This window comes from Oncorhynchus clarkii, chromosome 3, assembly GCF_045791955.1.
Source record: "Oncorhynchus clarkii lewisi isolate Uvic-CL-2024 chromosome 3, UVic_Ocla_1.0, whole genome shotgun sequence".
NCBI classification, from domain to species: Eukaryota; Metazoa; Chordata; class Actinopteri; order Salmoniformes; family Salmonidae; genus Oncorhynchus; species Oncorhynchus clarkii.
This window is the reverse complement of record NC_092149.1, coordinates 74,620,555-74,634,416: the sequence shown is the minus strand read 5'-3', so window position 1 is coordinate 74,634,416 and position 13,862 is coordinate 74,620,555. Positions and strand designations below refer to the sequence as shown.

The window sequence follows — 13,862 nt, the reverse complement described above, 5'->3', positions numbered from 1 at the left end:
GCTAGCCCAGGGGTTCACAAAGGGTCATCCTTCAGGCTAGTAGGCTAGCCCAGGGGTTCACAAAGGGTCATCCTTCAGGCTAGTAGGCTAGCCCAGGGGTTCACAAAGGGTCATCCTTCAGGCTAGTAGGCTAGCCCAGGGGTTCACAAAGGGTCATCCTTCAGGCTAGTAGGCTAGCCCAGGGGTTCACAAAGGGTCATCCTTCAGGCTAGTAGGCTAGCCCAGGGGTTCACAAAGGGTCATCCTTCAGGCTAGTAGGCTAGCCCAGGGGTTCACAAAGGGTCATCCTTCAGGATAGTAGGCTAGCCCAGGGGTTCACAAAGGGTCATCCTTCAGGCTAGTAGGCTAGCCCAGGGGTTCAAAGGGTCATCCTTCAGGCTAGTAGGCTAGCCCAGGGGTTCACAAAGGGTCATCCTTCAGGCTAGTAGGCTAGCCCAGGGGTTCACAAAGGGTCATCCTTCAGGCTAGTAGGCTAGCCCAGGGGTTCACAAAGGGTCATCCTTCAGGCTAGTAGGCTAGCCCAGGGGTTCACAAAGGGTCATCCTTCAGGCTAGTAGGCTAGCCCAGGGGGGGTCATCCTTCAGGCTAGTAGGCTAGCCCAGGGGTTCACAAAGGGTCATCCTTCAGGCTAGTAGGCTAGCCCAGGGGTTCACAAAGGGTCATCCTTCAGGCTAGTAGGCTAGCCCAGGGGTTCACAAAGGGTCATCCTTCAGGCTAGTAGGCTAGCCCAGGGGTTCACAAAGGGTCATCCTTCAGGCTAGTAGGCTAGCCCAGGGGTTCACAAAGAGTCATCCTTCAGGCTAGTAGGCTAGCCCAGGGGTTCACAATTTTTTCACTCAGGCCCCCTTTCCGGCATTGGGGAACATCCTGCGCACGCGCCACATCTATTTCTATGGGCACAAGCACTGTTCATGACACCAACTGTTTACATCCCTCTTGTTGGCGGAGTTAAGATTTTTCAGGTTTAAACCTTATTTCCTACAATTCTACAAATTTTGTCATAGGGTGCAGAGACAGGTTCTTTTTTATAGCACATTTTTTTTGCAATTCTATTAATTTTGCCATGTCTAATTGTGTATTTATGTGATATTTGAGTGACTCAAACATTTCAACAAAATCTATGGGCAAAAAAACCTAGCAAAAAAACGTTAGCTGGCATGGGCTAGATGATCTGAACATTTTTGACAAATTAGAAATAGCTCTCTAAGGTATGCAATGACTGACATGACAAGAGAAACACTGATGATGGACTTCCCAATTTTGAAATTGCACCTCTTGCATTCTACTATTACAACTTTCAAGAGTTAGTTGAAAGCCGGATTGAGTTCCTTAAAAAAATATTTTTAAATCAGCATGTTGTTTGTGCAACAGTATCTTCTAAATCAAAGAGGAATATGTTAGCTACATGAAGTAGCTAAGAGAAAACTTGTAATGTAGCCAAAGCTCATAGGGTCCCCTAGGAAACACTTATCAAAACTTTAGTTCCTACCCTGTCACAATAAAGCCTCCCTGGCATTTTAATTTGTGGTGATCTCAAAAAACAATGTATTCGAAGTGCCCACTACTATAACTATGGAATTAGAATAGTCATTATATTTCCAATATTCCAACAGTTTTGCACAAATTCGCAAGTCAAATCGCAATTGCAACATTTGGTTAAAAATAAGTCCTAGATTATTTGCCCATATCGTGCAGTACAACGTGGCAGTTTGGAAATTACCTCAATTGAGCAGTGGTGTAAAGTACTTAAGTAAAAGTACTTTCAAGTACTACTTGTCTTTTTTTTGTTGGTATATGTACTTTATTTGACTATTTTTATTTTTGACAACTTTTGCTTTTGCTTCACTACATTCCTAAAGAAAATATTTTACTTTTTACTCCATACATTTTCCCTGACACCTAAAAGTACTTGTTACATTTTGAATGTAACGAGTAAAAAAAAACACTCACAAACTTTTAGTTTGCTATTCAGAAGAAGCAAGAAGCATTGCCTGATGTGAACCATGCCTCGAACAAAATAGATCTCAGAAGACCTAAGATAGCAGGACAGGAAAATGGTCCAATTCACGCACTTGTCAAGAGAACATCCCTGGTTATCTAATGCCTCTGATCTGGCAGACTCACTAAACACAAATTATTTGTTTGTAAATTGTCTGAGTGTTGGAGTGTGCCCCTGGCTATCTGTAAATAAAAACAAGAAAATGGTGCCATCTGGTTTGCTTAATATAAGGAATTTAAAATGATTTATACTTTTACTTTTGATACTTAATTACATTTTATCAATTACATTTACTATTGATACTTAAGTAAATCTAAAACCAAATACTTTTAGACATTTACTCAAGTTGTATTTTACAGGGTGAATCCCGTTTACTTGAGTAATTTTCTATTAATGTATCTTTACTTTTACTCAAGTATGATAATTAAGTACTTTTCCCACCACTGCAACTGAGTGCAGGAAACGCAGAAGTGATACGTGCTGAAATGTGTTTTGGTTGAATTTGAATTGAACAGTATAAAACAATCACTTAGAATCTATGAAATCAAATGAAATCACTTAGAATGTATGTGTTGCCACCCTAGGATCCCTCACTACTTATAAAGCAAAAGTAGAACTGTTATAATTCAAAACTAAAAATACTGTCAAATACCGTCAGACCGTCCAATTTTTTTTTTTTTATACCGGAATATAACATTTTGGCCATATCGCCCAGCCCTACTGACAGATCTACATGTAGGTCAAAGCCAATCTCCTGACTGTAATATAGAGAAAGTCTGGGAGGTGGGTAATCATTCCTCAAGAAGCTGCCCACACACACACCCTGAGTAAGAGAGTGCACACATAGTGGCACATACTTTCTGACTTAAGAACAGGGAGGAGGGCAGCCAGGTCACCCATGACTCAAGTCAGTATTCGACATCAATCCATGCCTCTGATTCCAAAAGTTGCAAGTTGGAAACCAATGATAGAAAGCAGTTATTTTTTATTATTTCAATCTTGTCTCATCACTGCAACTCCCCAACGGGCTCAGGAGGTGAAGGTTGAGTCATGCGTCCTCTGAAACATGATCCGCCAAACCAGGCTCCTTAATTAACACCCGCCCACTTAACCCGGAACCCAGCGGCACCAATGTGTTGGAGGAAACACTGTTCAACTGACAACCGAGGTCAGCCTGCATCAAGGAGTTGCTAGAGCGTGATGAGCCAAGTAAAGCACCCCGGCCAAACACTCCCCTAACCGGGATGACGCTGGGCCAGCCGGCCAAACACTCCCCTAACCGGGATGACGCTGGGCCAGCCGGCCAAACACTCCCCTAACCGGGATGACGCTGGGCCAGCCGGCCAAACACTCCCCTAACCGGGATGACGCTGGGCCAGCCGGCCAAACACTCCCCTAACCGGGATGACGCTGGGCCAATTGTGCACCGCATTATGGGATTCCTGATCACAGCTGGATGTGATAAAGCCTGGGATACAGCCCGGGATCAAACCCGGGTCTGCGATGCAGTGCCTTAGACCGCTGTGCCATTCAGGAGGCCCAAGAAAGCTGTTTTAAGCCTATCCCAGGAATTTGGAGTTAATGCCTGAACTTAACCTTAAATACTTCAACATGTGACGTTTGAGAAACATGGATGGTCTAATTCTGACATGAGACTGTGAGAGCTAGCAGAGAGATTATTTTATTAACGGATATTCAACATGACTAATAATTTAGGGTTTTCTGATGTTTAACCACAGAGGTCAACAGTACCGGGGTCACAACCCGTAACCCCTAACCACAACACTGCAATGGTCAGCAGTCCACTTCAGCTTTTAAACCAAACAGACATCACCGTAATTACCTAATCAGGTACCTCTTTCCTTACAAAATATTTGAGAAGGTTAGAGAGTGTGCGAGGAATGGATGTTTTAACTTACACTAGGGGGACTCTAACATGGGGTTATAGGGCACTGGTCACATGGTACACAGGTGACAAGAAAGTGTTAGCACAGGTGGGTTCTTACCTTCTCACAAGAAAATTCTTATAGAATGCACCTCTCTTCACACAGTATTTATTATATGTAAAGTTACTCTAGCTAATTTAGCTTCAATATCTGCAATAAATGGGAACATCACCCAACCAAAGATGTAGCTACGTCTGACAAGCTCATTCTATGTGGACACATCCTGAACTGCTCTCAAACTGTGCCAGTTGTCATTACCCCTTCATATTGCAATCTAAATGAAATGGGACCCTCTGCCATGATAGTTATTTCTCCCTCAAAATAAGTTCTGTAGAAAATCCTCCCACAGATGTCTTGGCAGGAAAGTAACACGTAAACAAATGACAAAAACAGATCAAGCAGGTCAGTCAGAAACAAGCCCTAGAGATAATCAAGTTGCTACCAGCTCTCACAGTCTCACGTCAGGGAAAATTCTTAAGGTTGGGCATTAACTTCAAATGGTTAAGGCAAGGGTTAAAGTTTGGAATAGGCTTAAAACAAACATCTCAAAAACTGCTTTCTATTGCTGGATTCAAACTTGCAACCTTTGAAATTAAAGGCAGAAACTTAAGTTCAAGCATTAACTCCAAATTCATAAGGTTGGGCATTAACTTTGAATGGCATTAACTTTGTAAGGTTTAAGGCTTGGGATAGGCTTAAAACAAAAATATTAAAAACAACTTATTCTAACTTGCAACCTTTGGAATCAGAGGCAGATGCTTACTGAAACCAACTTCAAGGTAACAGTGCTCACTTTTGCCCCTAGTGGCCGGTTTCCACTTCATCTCCCAACGTCCTCAGACATAGATCGAATACTGACTTGTGTCGTCGGTGACCTGGCTGCGAGTTCAGCTGACATACCCACTGCTCCAAGAAGCAAGAAACCAGCGTTAAATGCAAATGTGCCCACAGCTGTCCCCTCGTCAACAATACTGCCCCCCCCCCTCCTCACCGCATGATGAGTTGAAAATAAAACTTACTGCGTCAACTCCCGAAGCTAGGATGGCCACCGAAATACATAGAATCAGAAACCTAAAGGGAGAGGGAGAGTGAATGAGTTAATATACATTTTACACAGACAACTGTGTAACACAACACATAACAACATAATAGAGCCCGCTGAGCACTTGCCTCAGGTTCTTCAGTTGTCTCTGGTGTGTTGCCTGCATTGCCCCACTCATCCAAACTTCAAACTTAATTCCTACTGCAACTAGTGTTCTTCTCCAGGTTTAGTGGCAGCCCTAATGCATGTCGGGCAGGACACGAACACAACTGAGACAAAAAACATGGCATTTATTTGTTGAACAACATGACATTATAAAAGTATATACTCTATTCGCAGCGCGCGTGCATAAACGTTTTTGAAACGCACAATATTGTTGTCAATATATATATATTTTACACATGATATTCATATAAAAGTGGAGACATGGATGCGGGTTATAAATCTCCTTCAAGAGTAGTTGGGTTTGTCTGTAAGCTTTACGCATGTGATGTCTGTACCTGTAGACTATCCAAATAGGCTATTATAACACATGGAAATGGGAAAACCACATAAGATCTCTGAACAAGTTTGTTAGTGAACGAGACAACAATTAACACAAAAAGCACTTTTTCTACCTGGGATCTGTTGCGCTTGTCGGGGGAAGAGTCTAGCGTGTGAGGGTATACACGCCAGATCCCGGCAATGTAAAATCACAGTTGTCCCGGTCGCTCTGTCACCAATATACAGATAATGAGCAGTCTCTCTCCTAACAGTTAAAGTTGAAGTGGTGCTTTGTAACAACATGGTTGTGTCCGTACATATGGGCAAGCGTGGTCGTTAACAGGGGGTGTGGTTGACGACAAACAAGAACAAGTTGCATTGATCAGAAAGAGGCTCACAACGTCCAGGGCAAATATGCAACCCAACGCACTGCACAAGCTCTGCTGACAGTCTGTATTTTCTTTAAGAAGAAGAATACGAAGGTTTCAACAAGTGGTCTTTAGTGGACATTCGGGACAGTTGTAGGCCTACATACATTTCCATTGCGTCCCTACGCAATAATGTTCCAGAGTTGCACCCTGGTTTTGTTGGTGGCTCTCTGCTACGCCGTATACCAGACAGAGGCGGAGGTAAGAGTCATTTTAACTAACTGTTTAATTGAACATGGTAAAAACTGTATTGTGTTACTCTTATGTGTTCAACTTGAGAAATAGGCTACTGTATAAGTTGTGCGTTTGGAGTTTTGGAAGTTGCGCTCATGGTGTGCTCGATGCCTCTCCAAGACTCAGCATTGACAATTGACTGAGTGCGTGTGTAAAGTTCAACAAATTAAATACAAGTTTGGTATCTTATTATGCATTTCTATGATGAAGAATTTCGCACAATACCTATAGAATAGCTGTGAATAAAGCCCAATGTCCAAACTGATGGTGGCAAATTCTTAGGAATTCTCACCATTTATCAGGTTCACATTGGACATCACTGACCACTCAGAATTACTCTACAGTAGTGCTGATTAGTGAACATATCTTCACCCAACACTTTGAATAGTCAGTTTTCTTTAGATGTTGAATGTAAAAACAAACATTTTGATTGTTTCTCCAAATATATAAAAACATATATTTTATTTAGCTTATTTCTGTACTTACATTAGACATTATGATACTGTGAATATAATTGCATTGGTCACTTTGATGATACATGCTGCCATGAATTATTCTGGCATCATACCTCCAGAGCAGTGCAACATGGTCAGTCAAAGTGCTTAGTGTGGCTCTGAGAATCTCTACATAGAGCATTCTGCTAGGAGCACTCTCTGTGGTTTATCTGTGTATGTTCATACAGTATACCTACTTCTGTGTCTCTGCTTTTTGAATAGTTGTGACTAAACTCTAACATTAAATGTATTTTACTGTACAGAAACATGTGGGTAAGCTCATTTTCGTATCAGTGTACAGTACCAGTCAAAAGTTTGGACACACCTACCTATTCCATCTACCATTTTTTCTTAATTTGTACTATTTTCTACATTGTAGAATAATAGTGAAGACATCAAAACTATGAAATAACACATATGGAATCATGTAGTAACCAAAAAAGTTTTTAACACAAAGAAGCCACCCTTTGCCTTGATGACAGCTTTGCACACTCTTGGCATTCTCTCAACCGGCTTCATGAGGTAGTCACCTGGAATGCATAGGTGACAGGTGTGCCTTGTTAAAAGTTAATTTGTGGAATTTCTTTCCTTCTTAATTAGTGGTCGACCCACTAATGGTGGCATGGCCCATTAATTAGGCCTGCTTGATTCACACGCAGTTTATGACTTAAAGCCTATCAACTCCTGAAATTAGGCTGGCAATACTAAAGTTCCTTTTACAACATCCAATAGTCTAAGGTTTATGAAATTCAAATGGTATAGAGAGAAATAGTCGACGCATCATAATTCCCATAATGACTACAACCTAAAACTTCTTAACTGGGAATATTGAAGAACTGGGAATATTGAACCACCACCTTTCATATGTTCTCATGTTCTGAGCAAGGGACTTAAAAGTGAGCTTTTTTACATGACACAAATTGCACTTTTACTTTCTTCTCCAACACTGTATTTTTGCATTATTTAAACCAAATTGAGCATGTTTCATTATTGGTCCTCCAATAATCTGTATCGGTATCGGCGTTGAAAAATCATAATCAGTCGACCTCTATTCTTAATGTGTTTGAGCCAATCAGTTGTGTTGTGACAAGGTAGGGGTGGTATACAGAATATAGCCTTATTTGGTGAAAGTCCAAGTCCATATAATGGCAAGAACAGCTCAAATATGCAAAGAGAAATGACAGACCATCTTTACTTTAAGACATGAAGGTCAGTCAATGTGGAAAATTTCAACAACTTTCTTCAAGTGCAGTCGCAAAACCAATCAAGCTCTATGGTAAAACTGGCTCTCATGAGGACCGCCACAAGAAAAGGAAGACCCTCCGCATGTGTGGTTCCCACCGTGAAGCATGGAGGAGGAGGTGTGATGGTGTGGGTGTGCTTTGCTGGTGACACTGTCAGTGATTTATTTAGAATTCGAGGCACACTTAACCAGCATGGCTACCACAGCATTCTGCAGCGATATGCCATCCCATCTGGTTTTCACTTAGTGGGACTATCATTTGTTTTTCAACAGGACCATAACCCAACACACCACCATGCTGTGTAAGGGCTATTTGACCAAGAAGGAGAGTGATGGAGTGCTGCATCAGATGACATGGCTTCCACAATGACCCGACCTCAACCAAATTGCAATGGTTTTGGATGAGTTGGACCGCAGAGTGAAGGTAAAGCAACCAACAAGTGCTCAGCATATGTGGGAACCCCTTCAAGACTGTTGGAAAAGCATTCCAGGTGAAGCTGGTTGAGAGAATGTCAAGAGTGTGCAAAGCTGTCATCAAGTCAAAGGCTGGCTACTTTGAAGAATCAAATATATTTTGATTTGTTTAACACTTTTTTGGTTACTATATGATTCCATATGAATTATTTCATAGTTTTGATGTCTTCACTATTATTCTACAATGTAGAAAATAGTAAAAAATTATGAAAAACCCTCGAATGAGTAGGTGTGTCCAAACCTTTGACTGGTACTGTATATCTAAACTCGGCAAAAAAAGAAATGTCCTCTCACTGTCAACTGCGTTTATTTTCAGCAAACTTAACATGTGTAAATATTTGTATGAACATAACAAGAATCAACAACTGAGACATAAACTGAACAAGTTCCACAGACATGTGACTAACAGAAATGGAATAATGTGTCCTTGAACAAAGGGGGGTGGGGGTCAAAATCAAAAGTAACAGTCAGTATCTGGTGTGGCCACCAGCTGCATTAAGTACTGTAATGCATCTCCTCCTCATGGACTGCACCAGATTTGCCAGTTCTTGCTGTGAGATGTTACCTCACTCTTCCACCAAGGCACCTGCAAGTTCCCAGACATTTCTGGGGAGATGGCCCTAGCCCTCACCCTCCAATCCAACAGGTCTCAGACGTGCTCAATGGGATTGAGATCCAGGCTCTTCGCTGGCCATGGCAGAACACTGACATTCCTGTCTTGCTGGAAATCACACACAGAACAAGCAGTATGGCTGGTGGCATTGTCATGCTGGAGTGTCATGTCAGGATGAGCCTGCAGGAAGGGTACCACATTAGGGAGGAGGATCTCTTCCCCGTTACGCACATCTTTGAGATTGCCTGCAATGACAACAAACTCAGTTCGATGATGCTATGACACACCGCCCCAGACCATGACGGACCCTCCACCACCAAATCGATCCTGCTCCAGAGTACATGCCTCGGTGTAATGCTCATTCCTTCCACGATAAACACGAATCCGACCATCACCCCTGGTGAGACAAAACCGCGACTCATCAGTGAAGAGCACTTTTTTGCCAGTCCTGCCTGGTCCAGCGACGGTGGGTTTGTGCCAATAGGCAACGTTGTTGCTGGTGATGTCTGGAGAGGACCTGCTTTACAACAGGCCTACAAGCCCTCAGTATAGCATCTCTAAGCCTATTGCGGACAGTCTGAGCACTGATGGAGCGATTGTGCATTCCTGGTGTAACTCGGGCAGTTGTTGTTGCCATCCTGTACCTGCCACGCAGGTGTGATGTTCGGATGTACCGATCCTGTGCCGGTGTTGTTACATGTGGTCTGCCACTGCGAGGGCGATCGGCTGTCCGTCCGTCCTGTCTCTCTGTAGCGCTGTCTTAGGTGTCTCACAGTATGTACATTGCAGTTTATTGCCCTGGCCACATCTGCAGTCCTCATGCCTCCTTGCAGCATGCCTAAGGCACGTTCACGCAGATGAGCAGGGACCCTGGGCGTCTTTCTTTTGGTGTTTTTCAGAGTCAGCAGAAAGGCCTCTTTAGTGTCCTAAGTTTTCATAACTGTGACCTACTGTCTGTAAGCTGTTAGTGTCTTTTAACAACCGTTCCACAGGTGCATGTTCATTAATTGTTATTGGTTCATTGAACAAGTATGGGAAACAGTGTTTAAAACCTTTACAATGAAGATCTGTGAAGTTATTTGGATTTTTACGAATTATCTTTGAAAGACAGGGTCCTGAAAAAGGAACGTTTCTTTTTTTGCAGAGTTTATATCAGCTGAAGGTGTCTGCACCATCCAACACTCTTCACTCCCCGACTGTAACGGTTTTCTTGATGAGAAGGAGAGTCGGACCAAAATGCAGCGTGTAGATTGCGATCCATGTTTTAATAAACAAACGTAAAACACGAATCAATACAAACACTACAAAATAAAGAACGTAACGAAAACCTAAACAGCCCTATCTGGTGAAAACACATAGACAGGAACAATCACCCACCAACACACAGTGAAACCCAGGCTACCTAAATATGGTTCCCAATCAGAGACAATGACAAACACCTGCCTCTGATTGAGAACCATATCAGGCCGAACATAGAACTGGGCAAACTAGACATGTAACATAGAATGCCCACTCAGATCACACCCTGACCAACCAAAACATAGAAACATACAAAGTAAACTATGGTCAGGGTGTGACAGTACCCCCCCCCCCCCCCAAGGTGCGGACTCCGGCCGCAAAACCTGAACCTATAGGGGAGGGTCTGGGTGGGCATCTGTCCGCGGTGGCGGCTCTGGCGCTGGACGTGGACCCCACTCCATAATAGTTTTAGTCCACCTCCTTAGCGTCCCTAGATAGGTTACCCTCCTTAATGACCGCTCGGGACAGAGGGGCAGCTCGGGACAGAGGTAGCTCGGGACTGATGGGTAGCTCAGCACTGAGAGGAAGCTCAGCACTGAGAGGAAGCTCAGCACTGAGAGGAAGCCCAGGCAGGTAGTTGGATCTAGCAGATCCTGGTCGACTGGCAGATCTGGAAGAGTCTGGTCGACTGGCAGATGTGGAAGAGTCTGGTCGACTGGCAGATCTGGAAGAGTCTGGTCGACTGGCAGATCTGGAAGAGTCTGGTCGACTGGCAGATCTGGAAGAGTCTGGTCGACTGGCAGATCTGGAAGAGTCTGGTCGACTGGCAGATCTGGAAGAGTCTGGTTGACTGGCAGCTCTGGCTGCTCCATGCTGATTGGCTGCCCCATGCTGACTGGCAGCTCTGGCTGCTCCATGCTGACTGGCTGCTCCATGCTGACTGACAGCTCTGGCTGCTCCATGCTGACTGGCAGCTCTGGCTGCTCCATGCTAACTGGCAGCTCTGGCTGCTCCATGCTGACTGGCTGCTCCATGCTGACTGGCTGCTCTGGCTGCTCCATGCTGACTGGCGGCCCTGGCTGCTCCATGCTGACTGGCGGCCCTGGCTGCTCCATGCTGACTGGCGGCCCTGGCTGCTCCATGCTGACTGGCGGCCCTGGCTGCTCCATGCTGACTGGCGGCCCTGGCTGCTCCATGCTGACTGGCGGCCCTGGCTGCTCCATGCTGACTGGCGGCTCTGGCGGCTCCTTGCAGACTGGCAGCTCTGGCAGCTCCTTGCAGACTGGCAGCTCTGGCGGCTCCTTGCAGACTGGCAGCTTTGGCGGCATCCTGCAGACTGGCAGCTCTGGCGGCTCCTTGCAGACTGGCAGCTCCCTGCAGACTGGCAGCTCCTTGCAGACTGGCAGCTCTATGCAGACTGGCAGCTCTATGCAGACTGGCAGCTCTATGCAGACTGGCAGCTCCTTGCAGACTGGCAGCTCCTTGCAAACTGGCAGCTCCTTGCAAACTGGCAGCTCCTTGCAAACTGGCAGCTCCTTGCAAACTGGCAGCTCCTTGCAAACTGGCAGTTCTGAACAGGCGGGAGACTCCAACAGCGCTGAAAAGGAGGAAGGCTCTGGCAGCGCTGGACAGGCGAGACGCACTGTAGGCCTGATGCGTGGTGCTGGCACTGGTGGTACTGGGCCGAGGACACGCACAGGAAGCCTGGTGCGGGGAGCTGCTACCGGAGGGCTGGGGTGTGGAGGTGGTACTGGAAAAACCGGACCGTGCAGGCGCACTGGAGCTCTTGAGCACCGAGCCTGCCCAACCTTACCTGGTTGAATGCTCACGGTCGCCCTGCCAGTGCGGCGAGGTGGAATAGCCCGCACTGGGCTATGCAGGCGAACCGGAGACACCGAGCGCAAGGCTGGTGCCATGTAAGCCGGCCCAAGGAGACGCACTGGGGACCAGCTGCGTAGAGCCGGCTTCATGGCATTAGGCTCCACGCTCAATCTAGCCCGGCCGACACGCGGAGCTGGAATATACCGCACCGGGCTATGCACCCGCACTGGAGACACCGTGCGCACCACTGCATAACACGGTGCCTGTCCGGTCTCTCTAGCCCCCCGGTAAGCACAGGGAGTTTGCGCAGGTCTCCTACCTGGCGTAGCCATACTCCCTGTTAGCCCCCCCCCAAGAAATTTTTGGGGCTGCCTCTCGGGCTTCCTTGCCAACCGTGTTCCCTCATATCGCCGGCTCCTCTCTCCGGCTGCCTCTGCTCTCCTAAGTGCCTCCACCTGTTCCCATGGGAGGCGATCTCTTCCAGCCAGTATCTCCTCCCAAGTGTAACAGCCCTTGCCATCCAAAACGTCCTCCCATGTCCATTCCTCTTTACGCTGCTGTTGCTGCCTGTTGACACGCTGCTTGGTCCGTTGGTGGTGGGTGATTCTGTAACGGTTTTCTTGATGAGAAGGAGAGTCGGACCAAAATGCAGCGTGTAGATTGCGATCCATGTTTTAATAAACAAACGTAAAACACGAATCAATACAAACACTACAAAATAAAGAACGTAACGAAAACCTAAACAGCCCTATCTGGTGAAAACACATAGACAGGAACAATCACCCACCAACACACAGTGAAACCCAGGCTACCTAAATATGGTTCCCAATCAGAGACAATGACTAACACCTGCCTCTGATTGAGAACCATATCAGGCCGAACATAGAACTGGGCAAACTAGACATGTAACATAGAATGCCCACTCAGATCACACCCTGACCAACCAAAACATAGAAACATACAAAGTAAACTATGGTCAGGGTGTGACAGTACCCCCCCCCCCCCAAGGTGCGGACTCCGGCCGCAAAACCTGAACCTATAGGGGAGGGTCTGGGTGGGCATCTGTCCGCGGTGGCGGCTCTGGCGCTGGACGTGGACCCCACTCCATAATAGTTTTAGTCCACCTCCTTAGCGTCCCTAGATAGGTTACCCTCCTTAATGACCGCTCGGGACAGAGGGGCAGCTCGGGACAGAGGTAGCTCGGGACTGATGGGTAGCTCAGCACTGAGAGGAAGCTCAGCACTGAGAGGAAGCTCAGCACTGAGAGGAAGCCCAGGCAGGTAGTTGGATCTAGCAGATCCTGGTCGACTGGCAGATCTGGAAGAGTCTGGTCGACTGGCAGATGTGGAAGAGTCTGGTCGACTGGCAGATCTGGAAGAGTCTGGTCGACTGGCAGATCTGGAAGAGTCTGGTCGACTGGCAGATCTGGAAGAGTCTGGTCGACTGGCAGATCTGGAAGAGTCTGGTCGACTGGCAGATCTGGAAGAGTCTGGTTGACTGGCAGCTCTGGCTGCTCCATGCTGATTGGCTGCCCCATGCTGACTGGCAGCTCTGGCTGCTCCATGCTGACTGGCTGCTCCATGCTGACTGACAGCTCTGGCTGCTTCATGCTGACTGGCAGCTCTGGCTGCTCCATGCTAACTGGCAGCTCTGGCTGCTCCATGCTGACTGGCTGCTCCATGCTGACTGGCTGCTCTGGCTGCTCCATGCTGACTGGCGGCCCTGGCTGCTCCATGCTGACTGGCGGCCCTGGCTGCTCCATGCTGACTGGCGGCCCTGGCTGCTCCATGCTGACTGGCGGCCCTGGCTGCTCCATGCTGACTGGCGGCCCTGGCTGCTCCATGCT

At 46.4% G+C, this 13,862-nt stretch overlaps 2 protein-coding genes across 2 annotated transcripts in view; one reads left to right on the top strand and one right to left on the bottom strand.

Moving 5' to 3' along the window:
- The window catches only part of LOC139404200 (collagen alpha-2(IV) chain-like), a 125,244-nt gene extending 119,438 nt beyond the window's left edge, over positions 1 to 5,806 (bottom strand). Inside the window, exons 1-3 of the mRNA XM_071147195.1 lie at positions 5,605 to 5,806; positions 5,116 to 5,256; positions 4,965 to 5,016 (exon numbers count right to left, since the gene is read on the bottom strand). Coding sequence (XP_071003296.1) covers positions 4,965 to 5,016; positions 5,116 to 5,165 — 102 coding nt within the window. The 5' untranslated portion in view covers positions 5,166 to 5,256; positions 5,605 to 5,806. The remainder of the gene's footprint in view (positions 1 to 4,964; positions 5,017 to 5,115; positions 5,257 to 5,604) is intronic.
- LOC139404215 (collagen alpha-1(IV) chain-like) overlaps positions 5,682 to 13,862 on the top strand; it is an 84,408-nt gene continuing 76,227 nt past the window's right edge. The window contains exon 1 of the mRNA XM_071147200.1: positions 5,682 to 6,099. Coding sequence (XP_071003301.1) covers positions 6,031 to 6,099 — 69 coding nt within the window. The 5' untranslated portion in view covers positions 5,682 to 6,030. The remainder of the gene's footprint in view (positions 6,100 to 13,862) is intronic.